Below are 18,706 nucleotides of genomic sequence, written 5' to 3'. Positions count from 1 at the left end.
CAAAAGTCTCTGACGTCACAAGTCTTCGACGTCATGCCTCGAAGCCAGGGAAGCGGGGCTCGATGAAATCTGTAGAGGCGACCAATTTGTAGGAACTAAGCATTGGTAGACAGAAACAGATGGCCAGCGGCGGTAGTAAGGTACAGCAATGGGGCAGCAGGGAGCCGAGAGTAACCAACCTGGAAGGGCGGAAGAAAAACGATAAGATAAGGCGGCGTCCTTTCACCATCGTCGCTGCCACTCGTGTGAACCGTTTGCAGCTCGACAGGTAGAAATCACTGTGGCGAAAAAGTCTCTGACGTCACAAGCCTCCGACGTAACACTTCGTAGCCAGGGAAGCGGGTTTCGATGAAATCTGGGAGGCAGAAGAAAAAGAGCAGATAAGGTGGGCGTCGTTTCAACACCGTCGCTGTCACTCGTGCATGAGCAGGTCACCATCTCTCACTTTTGTCCCCCCTTCTCACAAGAACTAAAACAATCGCAGTCTTAGCACAATCTTCGTTTGTCAGAACTGCGTGCTGGCTAGAAAAAAAAATCTTGCGCAAAGAATTTGCGCAAAAATGCCTTGTGCAAATTCGAGTTAGAATACCGCAATATTTATTTACATGTCAGGGACATGACACAAGTGCCGGCGCACACTATCAACACTGTAGCCTTAACTCTTTCTTGTCTTTGTCGTACCACTCATTGTCACAGTTATAGCAACGAATTTCGATGCCGTTTTATCTTGATGTGGAGAGGAGCGAACAATAAGATTACGCTTCTGATTTAAGTGTTCCCTCAGTTTCACCGCTGTGTTATCGTTCAGCGTGTACTGTACGCAAAGGACGCACAAGACAGTCCGGAACTTTGGAAAGATGCGGTTAGTAGGCCTTGCTTGAACATTATCTTACGCCTTACGTCCAAGCTCAAAACCAAGATATTGAGCGGTGTGGCTACCGGACGGGGTGCTTCCTTCCAATCACAGTGTTTGTCAGGAAATCATATTCGCCACTCTTTAGTTACCAAAGCTATTATCACACGACGAAGTGAACTCAGATATTAAACAGATGAGATCCGCGAGCGTGTTGAGCCGATATGTTTCTGACAGGACCCTGCTGCTCAAGTAATCAGTTTATTTGTTTATTTATTTACAACATACTGCAAGCCTAATTTGAGGCTGCGGCCGGTTTGGGAGATAGTATAGTACAAAAGAAAGAAGTTTCAAAATAGCGAAAATGGGAAAAAATCTCAAGAATCCAACTGCTAATCAAAACATCGATCAGTGGTTTCAAAGCAGTGAGCGAACAAAAGAAAAGAAAAGTAAAATGAACAAAATGTTAAAAATTCGAGTTGAAGAAATTTGCGAACAAGTAAACTACGCAAATATATTCAATGTCATTAAGAGTCATAAACAATGCTACTCAACTTGCAGATGCAGAATAGCAAATGATTTTCATGTTTGGTGTGTAACAACTCTGTGTTAATTGAAGCAGAATTGACATCTGAGCTAGTTGTACCCGTGTCCCAGTCGATGGAAACATTCTTTCCCCAACTCTTGTTCACTTCTTTTATGTTGTTGAAAGTTTCGCATTACTGCCATTTCTCTACCGTGGGCCCCTTAGAGCGCTTTGATATTTGCAGCGCGCATCGCGAGCAAGATGAAGGGCATTAATAATTGTTTTTTTTTTTGGGGGGGGGGGAACGAAATGGCGCAGTATCTGTCTCATATATCGTTGGACACCTGAACCGCTCCGTAAGGGAAGGGATAAAGGAGGGAGTGAAAGAAGAAAGGAAGAAGGTGCCGTAGTGGAGGGCTCCGGAATAATTTCGACCACCTGGGGATCTTTAACGTGCATTGACATCGCACAGCACACGGGTGCATCATTCACCGGGGAAAGACAGTTATGTATTTCATCATAAGCGGTCACCGTGTCCACGTGTTGCTTCCTTTGTAAGATAAATGTGGCTGGTGTTAAGACAGGGAGCGAGAGATTGTGGGAAGAATCGTCTATTTATTTGAAGGTGAAAAAAAAAAACACTGTAAATCAGCAAGCCGACCATTTCAAAACTTTTACCACTGCTAGAGTCACCCCTTCGCTTTCTGCAGAAAGCAGAAATTTATTTTAAACACACGGAAATACAATGTAGCAAAGCATGACACGAAAATAAAATATTGCTCAAACTTCAAACAGACTAAAGCAGCAATACTTGCACACTTTGACGATAAGTGCACTTCATGCACACTACCTAGCGTGCTGGTGGGTTGCATGTTTAAGGTGGGAAGCCAAAATTTCGTTAGTGCGTTTTCGTTGCCAGTTTTTACTGTCTCGAAGGCTGAGCGGTGCAGATAAAAATTAAGTGCCCTCCTGCGCATTTATTATTTAAGTGTTGGAAAGATAATCCAGCAGTATGCGGGAAAGGCGGCCGTTGTTATAGGGAAACCCGCCTAAATAGTGCTGCCTAAATAGTGCCGCCTAAATACTGCTGCACTTGATAAGTACAACGAAACACGTGTGACAGTGCACGGCAGTTATGCATCGTTCCGACTTCTGTTATCGCGCACTAAGAAGTTTGTACTGCAATTAGCGGACCACATTTCACGCCAATATCGTCACCACCGCGGCGCAATTGTCTGTGTCCTTAACGAAAGCATAAATTATTCCGACGCAGCGCATGTTAAGCGGTAATGGTTTCGGAGCGCTGTTTAATGCATTGTTGAGTGCTTGACGAAACCTGTGGGCAGTTACACACTTAGTAGTGAAGGACACGGGGCTGAGTTAGACCTAAAGCTTTCCTTTCTTCATTCCAGAAATGCACTTGTGCCGGAATTGTCTTGTTTTTATTTTCTTTGCCATTAAAATACGGATGCGGTGAGTGCCATTGAATAAGCGAACCGTGCTCAGCAGGGGAAGGGCATGTGAGCTGAGCCTCTGCCACATGTTTGTTTTGAATCGAAAAGCTTCACTACGCTAGGTAAAGCAATCGTCGCGTAGGCCGGAGAATGGCCTTGAACGACTTTCAGCCCAACCACGTTAGCCGTATATGACCATATGTGGTACAGTTATGGTGTCAAACCCCTGACCTTGACCTTTAACCTCTGCCCTTTGACCTTCGACATTGGATGACTTAGCTTTGGGTTGACCTTTGACTTTAAGAATACCCGATGGGGTGATGTGAAGCCCCGTGATCACATCCGATGAGGGTGTCGTGAGACCATGTGACACAGGTCATATCCACGTGATTGTTAGGGTATATATAGAACGGCTGTCGCAAGCGTGTAGTGGAGCTGCCATGTACGAGCCTCAGATGATTAGCAGGCAACCTTGGTTTTCGCTGAATTCCGGGGTTTGCCAAGTTAAGTCACTGCCAATTTTGTGGATCTGGAACGTGGTCTGTAATCTGGCGGCTAGGAGTTCAGTGCTGTGTCACTGCGCTCTAACTCTGGCGCGCACTTCACATGGCGCACGCAGTAGAAGCAGGCGTAAACGCAGAATTCGATGACGAGGAATACTCCTGCCGCAGCCAGAATGCAGGCGGAGAGGAGGAACACGGCGCGCAAGTCCTCCAAGCGCAGTGGCTGGTAGGCGCTACTGCGGTCCTGTTTGTAGCTGTCCAGGAAGCAGGAGAAGCCGTGCGGGTACACCTCTTCGTCTCGCAAAAACCGCGACGGCATCTCGCTCAGCCACAGGCTCCTGCACTTTCAAAATGGATTACTCGTTTAGGGCAGTGTAGGAGAATAGCCCTTACAAACATTTCTTTATACAATCAATAGACTGTCCATAGACTTAAGACTATGAAGTGCATAGACTCTCTATACACTAAAGCTAGAAAACAGTATATAGGCAATAAACATCCTATAAACAGTCTATTTACAATATACAGATTTTTGGCCATAAAATTTTAGTAGAATTTTGCCTATAGACTATGAAGAGAAAAAATATCTATTGGAAGGCAATAGAGGCTATAAGAAGTCTATAGACTGTCTATTGACCATTTTTGTAAGGGAAGTCTACAGCCTGTACACAGCCTGCACAGTCTTTGTCAAGAGCATACAGCCCAACGAGTCTGCTTCTGGGCCCTGCAGCACGGCTCCTCTTGCATGCTCATGGACCTTAATCTCACGAAGGACAGGGGAACTTAAGTCCTCAACCCACCTAAGCTTAGGACCATCAAATGGGCTTATGAGCCCAGCTACACGGCTTGGAAGCAAACCCCTTCTTAGGCTGTACATTTCCGACAAAGACTGTACTTCTCAATCTTATCACGCAATAAAATCGTGCCTCTTTAAAGGCGAAAGTCTTACATGGCCCAATAGTAACGAAACCTGGCGTCGTTTTCGGCGTCCAGGAATAGTGTTCCACAAAAGAACCAATGACGCCATAAGCAAAGGAAACTTTTCTTTTCCTGAGGTGCGGCAAATTGAATCAAGGAGCTTCAGATTACGAGGCGAGCACGCAGCTCGTAAGGGACTAAATTGTGTTGCTTTTTAGTGAGAAACGGGGAACCTAGAGTATGCATTACCTCACGGCTGCATGCTATAGAGTAGGTGCGTCATTAGAAAGCAAGGAAAAACGAATAAATAATCAATGGTTTCGCCTTCAAAGTACGTAGGTAGTCTTAAGTGTCGTGTGCAACTTTTTTTTAAATAAGCGAACACACTCGTCTGGGAACCTTGATTTGCAACCCTACACCGTAAACACAATGGGGCAAAAAGGGAGCAATCTGTCTCTTTAAGAGAGTGCGGAAGAGAACAGCTTACTTACGTTTTAGATCCATAAATGTGTGTTTGTGTTTAGAGTGTACTAGCCCGGCAGGACAATTGTCTGCAGTAGTTTTGAAGGACAAGCTTGTTGGTTTTAAACCGGAAGCCTCCTGGTATAAATGCAATCGTTTGGCATGAGAGAGGCACATTCCGCCTCTCTCCTTATTTCCCAATGCACCGTCACTGATCCAGGAGCCTTTCAGTTTGCTGAGTAACTCTAGCATGTTTTCCGCAGCCACACAAGCGCATGTAAAAACAAATGCGAAAACGTGAACTTCACCGCAATCCAAATGTTTTAAGGTTGTCAATGTACAGGTATCCGTATTTACAACTACAATCCGACATCATTCCAGAGCTCACATAATTCACTTGAAATTGCAGTTGGTACTAGCCTCTTGTCGACTCCGTCGACAATCCATCGCGGGATGTCCCTGCGGAAGAACCACGAAGACCGTAGCGCGGTGATGGTCTGGGTACCGATGTAGAAGTAGCCTCGCAGCGCTGAGCACTGCTTCGAGGCGTGAACCCGAGCGCTGGTAACGTCAAGCAGCATAACGGCACGCCGGCGAACCACCATGTCCAAGGTTCGCCGCGAGTACATTTGAGACAGGGGCAGCTCACCATTGCGCTCAACCAGCCGGGCGTACGTTTCCCGCACACCCTTCAGGCGAGAGGTCTGCACCGAAGTATTTTGATAAAGAAGAGGGGGTCTAATAAGCGATGTCGCTCTTTTCTCTCCGTTTGAAAAAAATGTAATGCACTGATGTTACGCAGGCTAACAAAACGATGCATCCGACGGATATGTGCCCACTTTCATCTCGGTCACACAGATGGAGCCACTACACCAGTCCAAGAAAATGGAATCAGTGTTCGATGCCATTTTTTCCCTTGTGGAAAACAAAAGAAGCTACTGCCAAATTTGGCTTGACTGTTCTGCGTCAACCTGTTTACAGTCGTGGCTCGATACCGTCTGATTCTGAAAAAGCTGCACCTGAAGAAAAAGAGCTGGTAAGAAGACATGCATGCCCTTCTTCATTCGTGGCGCAAAGTCATAGAAGCTGATGGAGATTACAGTGAAAAACAATATAGGTCTGGCAGATATGTGGATGTATGTCTGTCAGTTCCATAAACTTAAAATAAACAGTGTACGAGAAAAAAAAGGGGGCTATCCCTTTTTGTCATCCCCTAGAATGGAACTTTTAATAACCTCAGCGCGTGAACTGCTTCCTGGCGCCGCAGTTTTGTAGCGATTGCTACACTACGATAGCATTTCGAGCCACGAGGTGGCGGCGCCGCCACGCTGTCACGTGGTTGGTCACATGGTGCGGAACAGTTGCTGGCGCCGTGGCTGATCACGTGGTTGGTCACGTGACCAGCAACGTGGTGCGCAGCAGCTGCTCCTGCCGGTGGCGCGCCGCACCGGTGAAACCTAGTGCTCCTGTATATGCTCGAACACTAGCGAAACCGAGCTGCCACAGCTGTGCGCATGCGCCGTGTTAAGCGGGACGAAGATGAAGGCACGCCCAGCGAAACGGAGTGGCGAAAGACCGACTTTGCAATTCAACTGAAGAAGTGTAGCTATGGCGTCACTCCAGGTTTAACCAGAGCTAAACCACCGCCAATTTTATTAATCTTAAAAACGTGCACCCTTCTCTAGCTGTGCCAGTAAAGGGGTTAAGAAACTTTGAGCCCGCTAGGAAAATGGGAGCAGAGAGCTGTCTAGGTGCCACTCGCAGAAGAGGGTGTACGCCCAAGAGAACGGTCAAGTCCTTGATCTGACGCCTATCCAGGCGGCACGTTAAGCCTAACGCTCATGCGACAAAACTCTCGTTGTGGTAGGTAGAGAGGGGGCATTGCTCAACGCCATGGAGACCACATTTTCACTTCATGATGATAGGTTTCCGAAATTAGAAAGAAAGACAGGAGCAGCTGAACATTGCCTAGTAGAGGCCCATACAGGTATCCGAAATTAGAAAGCAGATACATATACGGCGTACGTATGGACGATGCAAAAATAGTAACTGAATGTTCGTGAAATTACCAGTACTGCGCTGCGTACGCCTCTTTCTTGTCGCTTGTGCTTCAACCCTCCCAGCCCTCTCAACTTCCTATACGAATTCCATCTATGCCCCTGCCCGCCAATAGCATAATGCCTTCTCTGTTACTTTCAGTCCCAAGGGCCCAATCTTTGATCACTTGTTAAACGCTAAAAAATGGTAGTAATTATACTTGTATTAATTGTTTTCCTATCTTGAAACCAAATACATCAGGATGAGCACATCAAAGCCAAAAGAGTGGCCAGCATGATGAGGTCAGGAAGCTTAATACCATGATGTAAAATGGGTATTTAATTGTGGAAATAATTACGAACATTTATCAATGTTAATAACAAACACTGAATAACATGGTACTTCATTTACCACAACGAAGGTGCACGAAACAAAGAAGTTGGCAATTCTACTACTACTACTACTACTACTACTACTACTACTACTACTACTACTGCTACTACTACTACTACTACTACTACTACTACTACTACTACTACTACTACTACTACTACTACTACTACTGCAAGTAATAACAATAATAAACACAAATCAATTACTTATCACTTCGCAAATGATGTAGCATCGCTTACTATGTAAAAACTGTCTCCCGAAAATGTAGAAGCCTCCTAACACTAGTTCGTGTATCAGAACGCACCTGCAAAACGTAGGTGAGGGGCGACTTTTCTGCGGCAAAGGGCAGCAGGTCCGGCTGACGCATGACGTCTTCTGCAGTGTTTATACGAGCCGTATCGGACTTTACGAGGAGGTTCGCCTTCACTTCGCCGTTGAACAGGTTGACCAACACGAAGCATGACAGAAGCCAGGCAGCAAGCAGCACCCGGTTGGCATGAGGCACGAAACGGACCTGGGTCGCTGCGCGCTATCGGTTACAGAGGGAAGAGGCATGTAGCACACAAAGAAAAAATATGTGCACACAGAGAGTTAGTACGCCGGATTAACTACTGCAAGAGGGACTTGCACAGATTGTGCTCGTGACTGGCGACGGATTAGTGCGGCTTTCTTTTGCACTTTCTGTTTCGAGAGCTCTCATAATGATAGTGATGATGATGTCCTCAGGCTTAGTGGCACATACCCCAGGCGGGGGATGGTCCAGGGTGCACTGTGGAAACAAACGCACTAATCGACAAGGAGTGCAGTATTCTGATAATTTTGTGTCTTAAAGCACAATTTGTACAAAAGTGAAAAAAGAAGGGTAAAGAAAAAGCAGTGAATTCTCATTCTATCACAGGAATCTACCTGAGATAATTATATAGACGTGGATGTAATCACAGACTAGCTCTCATAGAACCCGATGCACTCTATCACGGCTATCTTATTCTGAATCTACTACCTCTTCCTCTTCGCCAGTGTTTACCTGGATAACATGAATAACCTACCTTCCTTTACGTTCGCAGCCATGCATTGAGTTTGCGCTAAACGTGACCGTCTCTACGTAATGTGTACAGATAATATAGACATGGACAGTCATTTAACTTTATCCAAGTGGACTTTGACTTCGATTCGTACCACGATAAACGTTGTTATACATGTGCTGCACCATGCAGACGCAGAATTGGCGCCGCAAAAGTCTGTAGTGCAAGCCGTAGAATGCATTTCGGAATTCGAAAAGTTCTGTTTGTCTCAATGATCTCGTGCTAACGTCTTAATTGGAAAGTTAGGTTTCTGTGCGCCCTGAATCAAGGCTTTTAAAATGATTATTTTGCTGGTCTGTTAGGTTTCATCATCTCCTTAAGTGACCATGTACCTACGAGGTATAATAAAAATAAGTAAAACATATTTTCTTTACAAGCATGAGTAAAAAACATGATTCGACAGGGAATTTTCTCCTGTTACCCGTGATTAGGACAGCCTCAAACTATAGTATCAGCCGAGGCAGCTTTCTTCATTGCGTATCTATATACATTTCTTCACTTCCCTTCAACTAACACTGAAGCAAGCGAGGATTTAGCAGCTTTTGGGACGTAGGTCGAGCATTCGATTGCATGAGCCATAATAGTTTCTTGTAAACACAGCCTAACGAATTTTCCGCCAAGCATCCTCAATTACCGACACTAAATGGAAGAGGCGACATTATTAATCCATAAAAATCATTTAGCTTTTTTTAAATTGCTTACATTGTTAGGTAACATGAAGAGCGAGATGTCTGAGAAGAAACAAATTCACCAGGATGATTCTTGAACCTACGCCACTTCGTCGTAAACCGACAAGCCTGAGCACGGCAGAGTTGTATGGTGCAAAATGCGGGCTTTTCTCAAATCCGTCTTGGCAGTTTTATACTCTCACAAAAAAATCCGCTGCTTCATGGCAGGTAATGTTCAAAATGCCACTCGTGCGTTTCTCAATACTCTGTCAGTCACTTAAATTTGGCGATACTGCCTCGAGATGTGAAACTAGAGAGCTATATATGGTACTTCGGTGTTCTCCAAGGATTTCTGGAAGCTGCTAATATTTCTGGTTTATTACTAAGTAGAATATGAAAAAATGTTCGTGAAGCTATAAAATTATCCACAGAGAAAAAGTCGAGTCCTTACCTTCGAAGAAGAGAACTTCGATGTAGGCGTACAAATATCTTGTCAAGTCCACGAAGAACACTGTCTTTCCTTTCCTTCCGGCAATGCGGTACGCAAATGTTGACACCATTATGAGAACGACCAGCGAAGTAACAAAAAGGATCCATGACTGAAAGAGATTTAAGGGACACTGAGGAGAACCCTATCAAATTCTTTCTGTTAGCAAAATCTGATAGTTCGGCATTTCATGGATTTGTTGCCGCTTGTCCGGGAGCGAAGGATGCATTTATTTCAAAGAAATTTGTATTCGAATTTGAAAAAATTCTTCCTGCCGCTCCGATTCAAACTCGAGAACTCTTATGACGTCACGGAGAACTCTTATGACGCCACAGGACGGAGTGACGTGAAACGTGACGAAAACGGAGACTCCGTGATTTCTGGCGGCTAGCGGTGCGGTCTAGCAGCTGCCGAAATGAAAGCTACCGCCGCCGCACGTTGAAGGCATCTATCAGGGGTCGCTGCCGTCGCTTCATTTACGTTTGCACCGGCGTCTTGCCAGCGTTACGATGGATCCCGTTCCCGAACCCGACGACGTAGTTCTCGCAAAAACTCCTGCCTACATTTCAGCGACCTCAGCCCCACAGAGCGTGCGATGCTTTGAGCACGGTTAGATTAGGCGCCGGTGGGTGGTTTCCCCTTTCCTCAGTGAGCAGCTGTTGCAAACTAAATATCATAACCCCCGTGCGGTGAGTCGCAAGGGGCCAGGACAAGGTCGGCGCCTTGCGCCCATTGGAGGCTGGCCGGGGCTTTGGGGCCAATGAATCGTGATTCCTTGAACGGCGCGGTCGCACGGTGCAGCAGGCGGCGTCGAGGTCTCCCACGGTTGCAAGGGCCAAGTTATTTATTTATTTTTGCCACAAAAAAAACGAATGGGTGCTCAAGTGCGGTAGCGTCTGAAGTTGGCGGCTTGAAACTAAAGTCGGCGCACGACGCTTCAACGGCTTCCGTTAGATCCAGCGGGTCCACTGGATCAGGCTCTCTCGCCAACTTGCATGTGCCTTCAGATATGTACTGTGAATGGATTAGATTAGCCGAGAGCTCGAAAAGAACAGCTCCGCCCAACTGCCGAAGCTATTGAATTATGCCACAACGCGCACGTCGCCACGGAGCCGAATCAGCGAATCAGTCTGCCCGGGCCGGCGGCGGCTGGCGCACTCAGCGCGAAATAGAGACATGCTCCAAGTCTCCCCGCCAGTGCGCTCAGAGTGCGCCGAAGCCGCCGAACGCGTCGGCGGTCAAGCGCAGTTGGAGTACAGAGAGTCTCGCTTTGGCCGACGTGACGTTGCCGTGCAGCGCGCGCGCGCGCGCGCATTACGCCGGAGCATAAACGCGCCTTAACAGAGCCTGCGCTTAGCCGCTAACCAACGTATTCGATGGCGGCATCTATGGGAGCCACTGAAACCCCCCGCCCACTCACTCACTGAATAAAAAAGAAAACCCTGTGTCGAGGTTAGAAATCGAACCAGGGCCTACGGCGTTGGAGGCGGAGACGCTACCACTCCGCCACGACGGCTTAACTTGCAACCATCAATGAAGGCGCAACTAGTGAATGTACTCTTCCGATGCAGAAATCTCCTCGCTTTCGCTACGTATATCCTGGCCTAACAGAGCTAGGCCATCAGCAATTTTTCGGAACTGCCTTGTTCCTTGTCTCCCGTCCCTAATAAACGATTTCCGTTAAGTAGTTTGAAGTTAACTGGCACAACCGGGAATATTCCGCCGGGCGAGCGTGCGAAGACACAAGTGCTGCCTTGTACAACCACTGACCATCGTGCCATCATAGTTTTTCATCGATAGTGGCGATCGTCAGACAAGCCTTAACAGGCTCCTTCAAAGGTTAACTAGCACTTGAAGCGGCAGTTGGAGTTCCTCTACTGTTCGGCGCTTGTAAATCGAGGCGCGTCAAAAACAAAACCACGGGGCACGCAAAGCTCATAGACGCGAAGAGCCATAACAAATCGAAACTCTCCTGGCCACCTGTGGCGCCGCCAAGCATCGGTTTTCTTTGCTTCCAACATTCAGGTTGTCTTTTGTCTGCCTTCCTTAGCACATAGCGTTTATGCACAGAGATTAGCACAGAGAGTTTATGCAGGTTGTTTAACCTTTTCACAAACGAATAAAGTGCCACAGCGTTTTTTTAGTGAATTTACACTTGAGCTACAGAAATTACTTAGTTTCTGTCACCGAAGCGTCGACGTAAAGACGTGCGGGCGTCCGCAAATTTAACACGAACGCTCGAGCGCGTGGCCTAGATGGACATTAGCGCAGCTCCGCGCTGGCCGCTTGGTCCGACACCACGGTGGACGGCGAGTTTGGGGAAAATGGCGATAGCAGGTGTCCTGCGGCCATCTTAGCACGATGTCAAACCCAGCGGCCAGCGCTGAGCGGTGCCAATGCTCGTCCAGGACACGCGCCCGAGCGTTGGTGTTAAGTGTACGGGGGCAGTACTTCTGATTCGCGATTACAGCCTCTCCAGACTATTCGAGACTGCGTCATCCTCTTCAAAGCACATTGGGGTAGCAGGATACACTGTTTCGTCATCAAAAGCCGGGCATTTATCGCGGCGCAGAAGTCATGAGAACGCTTCAGATGCTGCCTTTTTACAAGGCAGGGAATGCTACACCATGTAGCTACTTGTCACACTTTGAGTGCTAGACCTAAAAATAATGCCTGCTTGCGGTGCCATTGGCTTTTACAATCACTATAGAAAAGGGTTAAAGCGCCTTCTAGACAGCTTTCATTCGCTTGCACCACAAGCTTTAAGAGCATTGCGATTTACCTCACGCTTCCAGTAATGAATCTTCAAGCACTCCTGCATTACCACTATGAGGCGTCACCACCGCGAAGTATAGCTAGAATGAATTAAAGGCTTTTTCTGTGAAATATTGCAGACGTGAGATTGTTTACGATTACACTGAGAAAAAACAACTTGAAAGGTCGTGTCGTGAAGCTTAAGTTTGGTTTGTTACATAATTCATGATTTGAGGTGCAAGATGTTTGACGATAAAATTTGGCTTCGATCTTCAGGAGGTGCATTGCCTGAATCCATGTCTTATGACGCGAGTTAATTAAAGTAGCCAGAAAATTTACTCGATAGGCTATGCATTTATATCTCTGCGTGAACGGTTCTCTAGGGCTTTAAAGGCGTGAGTCATAGAGACCGTATGAAAATGTGTTGTGCATCTCCGAAATTTAACTCATTTCATCACTTTGAAATCAATATACGGCACATCTGAAATAACTGAGCTGTTAGGCTACGCGTTCTGATTTTTCAGGTATAAGCAGGTTGTGGGGCCCTCATATCGTGGAAATGTTTGTGCTTCTTCTGGTAACCGACTCGAAAGTGTTAAGTTCGGACGCGTAACCCCGAACCATCAACTCCGAATGGGGTGCATGGTTGCAAGAAAGTATTTTTCGCGGGGCCCGAACAACGGTTGATTCTGCCTTAACTGTTTGGTTTAAACTACGGTTTAAACTATTTATGCTCTTTAGAGACAACAGTGGGGTGCTGAGGTTTTTACCTCAACCGGTGGAATAATATCTAATACATGCAAAACCATAATGACACCTGCTCTTACAAGAAGAGATGTTAATTACCGTTTTGTCGAACATGTTGATGAACGCCCCTGAGTCAGACACGAAAGGGTCCTGCATTCCACTCAGGATTCTCATCTCATCAGTGAATAGCGGTTTTGTCGATGGAAACTCTTTCCATAGGAAGTAATTCAAGTCGAAAGGACCACCGACAACGTCTGCATACTGCAAAAAGAGTGAGAATATCTCACTTGAAGCAGGGGTAAACTAGAGCAAGGATAGCAATTTGCTTCAGTACATCTCGCTCTCAACACTCACTAATTTGCGTTACAACTAATAGGCTATGCGCTGCACGCCAATGATAGGAATGCAAATGCTTTCATAGCCCCTGTTTGATTAGCCTCAGTTTCTCGTTAAATCAAAGAAAATATTCGAAAGTCTGTCTAAATAAAAAGTAGATTGTAAATTGTGCGCCAAAAGCGTTAACTCATAGGAGCGACTTCGCAACTAACTGATCCTACTTGCAAAAACACAGCGTAGCATCAGATTAAGGCGGAGGCAGCTTCGAGTTATAAAAATTAAGATGGCGGCTCTTAAACAAAGATAGCCATTACGTGTAAGACCGAGGTCCGAGGTATATTGCAGCTGATACTAACCTCTAAGCTTATTCACTTTCATTTTTTGTCATTTTTTTATCATAGCTTAGGTGCTGTTTTTTTCCTTGTACCGAACACCTTGATTATGATACTTTATGCAGTTAATTCCGCTCCAAAATTGCCTTATGGGTTATATTTTGTGCAGTTAATCTCCCTCCACTACCGCCTTTTGGGCGCTGCAGGTACTTGTATTAAATAGATAAATAAAAACGCAAGGTCCTCCCCGTGTGGTGAATGCACACGGTGTAGCAGGACGGAATTCAAGCACAAGGCTTGTAGGGATTTGGGTAGAACTGCCGGTTCTCATCGACGGATTGCTTCACTCGCTCATAACCACTGCACTCTGGAGCTCGCGTATTAAAGCCGCTGTAAAACAATACCGCACACGTGGTGAGCGTATGACCTTTAGCAGATCCCAAAATTACAGGCTCACCCCTTTGTCAATCATCATGAGTGTTCCGACCATAGTGCCGTTGGGAGCGACGTCTCCAAAGTGCCCGTCCAGAGAAGGGATAATTTCAGTGCTGCGTAAGGACAACAAGTGAAATACCGTGATCATTTTAGTCGCCATCGAACAAACATTTCAAATGCGGCATGAAGTTTTTTTGTGCTCTAATAATGGAGTTGTCTTAACTCAAATGGTATAACCTGAAAACAAATATTTGGCCTGAAAAGACAAGTGAGAAGGCAATAGCCTAATTATGGCCTAATTACGGTAGCTACCACCCTCTAGTTAATACTGTATAATTTCTCGATGTCGCTAGTTTACACTAGCTGTATCCTGGTTCATGAAGAATCCCGCACCTAGTTCTCGCCTGTCCGCTAATCCGCGAGGGCATAGTACGTGCCCGCCCTTTAACACTGTATATGACACATCTGCCCTGCTAACCTCACTGAGCCCTACGGCATCAATCCACTAGTTCCTCAAACAGCACTGCCAGACTAGCCTCACTAGATAAGGTCGTAGGGTTAAACATTAACAGCTGTAGTTTACAATGCCTGATACATAGAGCGGACAAATCTCCAGCCTCAATTATGCCGAAGCACCGGAGCGAATTTTAAGCACAATCAGCAATTTTTTCCTAACAAATCGAAACCTCGCTTTCAAAAAGTTAGAATCACAGGAGCGATAGAATGGTGCTCTGCGTAAGTCGTAAACGGAGCTAAAGCTTCGCATCGTGGGCTAGATACGGAGGAAGGCCGCGCCCATGTCTGATCCGTTTATTGCCGCTCACCTGGTCTCAGCCTTTGCACGTGGAGTTAAGCGGATTAGACTCGTTCATGTTCATTCGCCAGGCTAGTTTACCGGCATTCTTGGCCACGAGTGAACCAGACCAAACGTCACTTGACAGCTGGCCCAAGGCCAACAATCCGTCGTGTGATTCGGCCTATACGGGGCATGTTATTAAGCCCGTAACACTATGATTACCTGGTATAGAATGAAACTTTGACACAAGACCGTGAATTAACTTTTCATTCTGTGAACAAAAAGAGAGTTCTGTTTAAGATCGCGGATTAATTAGGAAGCAATGAATGCTAATATAATACAGGCGTTTTACAGGCTCTGGTAAACAGAACTGAAGTTAGAAATATTTGCTCTCACGTGAGGTTCATCGATGCCGTGATATTAGTCAGTGCAGCTCCAACGTAGCCATGAATCTTCTTGACGCCGTCGACCTCGTAGATGATTGACCACGGTGGGTACTGCAGCCAAACCAGTCGCACCAATGACATTTGCGCAACGTGCAGCAAAAATAAAGGAGGTACAGCTGTCTGAAGCGCCTCTGTTTACATTCGTACGCCAGAGGGGCAATCTTCCCTCTCATTAGGACATGAAAGTTCGGAGCCTTGAGCCATTAGTAAAACGCGTGGCGCTCGTACGTCATTTTGTTCTTTTCCGAGTCCACTCTCAAGACTGCGTACATTTAAGACGCAACGTTTGTGGTGACACTGCTACAATTTAGACATGCTTGTTCTGTTGGTAATCATTGGTAATAATTGACCTCAAGGCCCATTACAGGTATAGATAAATAATATAACCATAAGCTCAAAAAATAACGCACACTGCCCGTGCGTTAACATACTTCGGCATTAATCAAGAATATTGTTTTCCAAGCTAATATTCAACTTTTACGTCGTTTTTGCATCGCTGTGGAGGTCTTCTTAGGTGAGGGTGCAATGTTAACCTTTTTCCATGAACACATCTAACGTCAACCTATTGTTTTGGTGCCATGATTGGATTTTGCTCTCAAGTACCATTGAAATTAGTTGGTTTAGGTCCGTAAGGAACGAATTATGCGTAATTAGCTCGAAGGTTCTTCTTTTTGACACTGTTCGGCAGTTTATCGTAGCTAATACGTATTTCGCTTATAAATTTATTGACTAGATGCTAACCATGTTTTGATTTTTAAAGTGCTGATATGCACGCCATGCCGTCCTCATGAGCACGTTTAAGGAAACGTTAGTTCTTTAGTACATAATCTCGTTGCGCTAGTGACGCCGCCCTCCACAAAAAGTACAGCCACGCGGTATCAGTGATTAGTTCTGAAATCCCAGTTTCTTGATGTAAGGCCAGAGGAAACTTCTCAATACCCAGCACTTGAACTAATAACAAAAAGCGCGATTATTAGAATGTACGTAGTGTTTAAAAGCAGTACCAACTTTTCTGACCAGGGAAATCAAAAAGGGCATGCCTGCCCGCTGTAGAAGAGCTCGTGAAAGATGCCGGATCTGACCAGCCTCAAGTAAGTAGGACGAATGGGGCAGGACAGAATTAGACAATCGACACTGCAAAGGCACGTGGTGCTCGATGTGTCCTAGCAAGTAAACTCTAGATCGTCGAGGCCAACAAGAGTAATATAAATATTACCCACACTTACGGCCTCTTTTTATTTAGAGGCCGTAAGTGTGAATCCGATTTCATAAACTTGACAATAATTTTGTAGTCTTACTGGGGCAAACACGGCGAGATCAGGACGCGAGGAAAATGAACTGTATAATATACCTACGAACATTGCGCCGGCTGCCAAAAATCTTTTCATGTCCGCACTAGAGAGTGCCAGGGCAGGCTATTTATGTTCCAACACACTAAGTCCGAGAAATGTTATAACGACGCGGACCTGTCAACGCCTCGATACGTTTAAAATGGTTTCTTTAGCTAGCTCTGCACAAGGCCTTGCCCAAGCGTACAGAAAAGATCACGCACATTAACAGAGTCATTTAAGCCTAAGGAAGTCCCTAATTTTAACTGTTATTGTAAATTAAGGGTTCTACGCATACATGTTTCGCTTTGTTTCTCCTAAACCTACTGAGCGGCGTCATTTATCCACGGTTATGCCAACTTACTCTGAGCGAATTTCGTCTATTGAATGCTGAGAAGAAATTTTTGTGTTTCATACCGAATAGGCTGCGATCTTAAGACGCATGCTGACCCAACGGAAGAAATCGGATCAGCTCGTTATCTAATGCGCCATGTTATATAGGGCACCGCAGTAGGTGAATTTAGTAGGCGGATCATATGGCGCGTGAATTGACCAATAGAGGCTTCAGCTTTGAAATGCCGTTGTTTGATTGGTGCGAGAGGGTATACACTCGATCGCGGTGGTTCAGATTTTGTGTAGAAAGAAGCTTTAAATAACTTTTTTTTTCATTTAGCAACTCTAGCAAGCCGGCACTGTTTTTTCAGAAACACTCTGAAGATAATAGCGGAAACATAGCATGACATTGTTGGCTTCTAGAAGGAGCGTCTTCCCCACGGTGTTATCAAACCTAGCATCAAGTCAGGAGGCGTGTATCGTCCTGGGGACATGTTATTCATTAGAAGACAAGAGCCATTAGTGGAGTATGACTTGAACTTCCCTTGAAAATTCTTTATTCGGGGCTACGGATAGGCTGCTTATTATTTTATGGATTTTCTCCTGTAGTCTCTTGCTCCCTGTCCAGTAGGCTATAAGTTACCATCAAGGTTTTGTGATATCATAGGCCACTGGTTTGGGTCGCAAACAAGAAGTCGGCATTGAAAGTTTTAGCACCTGTATTTTCCATAATCTGTCATAGCCTTATCGACAATTATTTTTTTTAATTGGGAAAAATATAAACATATGTCGGATGTGGCATTTCTTTACCTTGTTCCCAGGTGCCAAAAGTAAACATATAAAATTTTTTTCGCAAAACCAAGTTCTACTTTTTTGCACTTGAAGTTGAACAATAAATTTAATAACTGCTCATAAGGAACAATTCTCATTAACGAGTGCAATATGACATATCAGCAATCTGTAAATAAATCCCCTGCATAACACATGTTTTTTTTCTCTTTTCAATACGGCGACAAATTGAAAGGCTTCCCCTGGTATTTGCAGCATAGTCTTCTATTTACTTCTGGGTGATTGTTCGTTGTCCAAAGGTCAGTATTCTGATGTTTCGGCTGTATTGTGCAGGATGATTTCAGTGATTCTGTCTTGGATTAATATACATAGCGGTCTAACAACAATGAAAAAAAAATCATGAAGACCTTCGTGAGGAACATTTGTAGGCACACAGTTTGAAACACTCGTCAAAATTTTTGTTTCAAATAGCACCGAATCGGGTAGATCTTTTAGATCGCACAAATTTTTTGTTTGTTCGCCAGACGAGATCAGTGATAGTAGCCGTTAATGTGATTCCTTTCCCTTCTCAGTGAATGAACGTAGCCGGCTTTTCAGGAAAGCGCACTAAACAGGCACCAGCGGGCAACGCAGCACACGATCGAATGCCGACCTCATTGAACGTACGTCACGTTCACGTGAGATGTTGCCGTCTCACAAAGAGGGCACCTGCGTTTAACCTGCAGGCTGAGAAAACATTTAGGAGCTATTTGTCATCTTGGGATGACTTAGTGTCTCATTCCGCTTCCACAAAATAGGGCCACGAAAGTGACAATTAAAAAACAACGCAGAGGAGTCGATTCGTAATCGGCAGTTTTCTGTCTACAGCGCGACAGCGCGTGCATCAGGAGAAGAAATATAGGTAGCTCTGAGAACATTGCAGAGGTTTAAGAAAAAAATAATTAGTCCTTCCAAACTTTTTAAACACGTTTCTGCGATAAGATTGTGTGCTATTCACATTTATTTCGTCGTATCTTTAAAGGTTATT

General features: G+C 45.3%; 1 protein-coding gene across 1 annotated transcript; it reads right to left on the bottom strand.

The window, feature by feature from the left end:
* Positions 1-3,388: 3,388 nt before the first annotated feature.
* LOC144094491 (uncharacterized) lies at positions 3,389-15,310 on the bottom strand. Its single transcript, XM_077628417.1, has 7 exons — positions 15,180-15,310; positions 14,010-14,100; positions 12,984-13,145; positions 9,348-9,495; positions 7,451-7,668; positions 5,137-5,420; positions 3,389-3,674 (listed from the first exon to the last, which is right to left on the bottom strand). The coding sequence occupies exons 1-7, from the start codon at positions 15,308-15,310 to the stop codon at positions 3,389-3,391; spliced, it is 1,320 nt and encodes a 439-aa protein (XP_077484543.1).
* Positions 15,311-18,706: the final 3,396 nt, after the last annotated feature.

This window comes from Amblyomma americanum, chromosome 6, assembly GCF_052857255.1.
Source record: "Amblyomma americanum isolate KBUSLIRL-KWMA chromosome 6, ASM5285725v1, whole genome shotgun sequence".
Lineage (NCBI taxonomy): Eukaryota > Metazoa > Arthropoda > Arachnida > Ixodida > Ixodidae > Amblyomma > Amblyomma americanum.
Note: the sequence above shows the minus strand (reverse complement) of the source record. Positions and strands in the feature narration are given on the sequence as shown.

Coding starts and splice junctions, on each gene's coding strand:
- LOC144094491 (XM_077628417.1), bottom strand. CDS start 15,310: ATGTCATTGGTGCGACTGGTTTGGCTGCAGTACCCACCGTGGTCAATC. Junction 13,146..14,009: donor TCATGATGATTGACAAAGGG/GTGAGCCTGTAA, acceptor CTCTTTTTGCAG/TATGCAGACGTTGTCGGTGG. Junction 3,675..5,136: donor GTCGACGGAGTCGACAAGAG/GCTAGTACCAAC, acceptor TTGAAAGTGCAG/GAGCCTGTGGCTGAGCGAGA.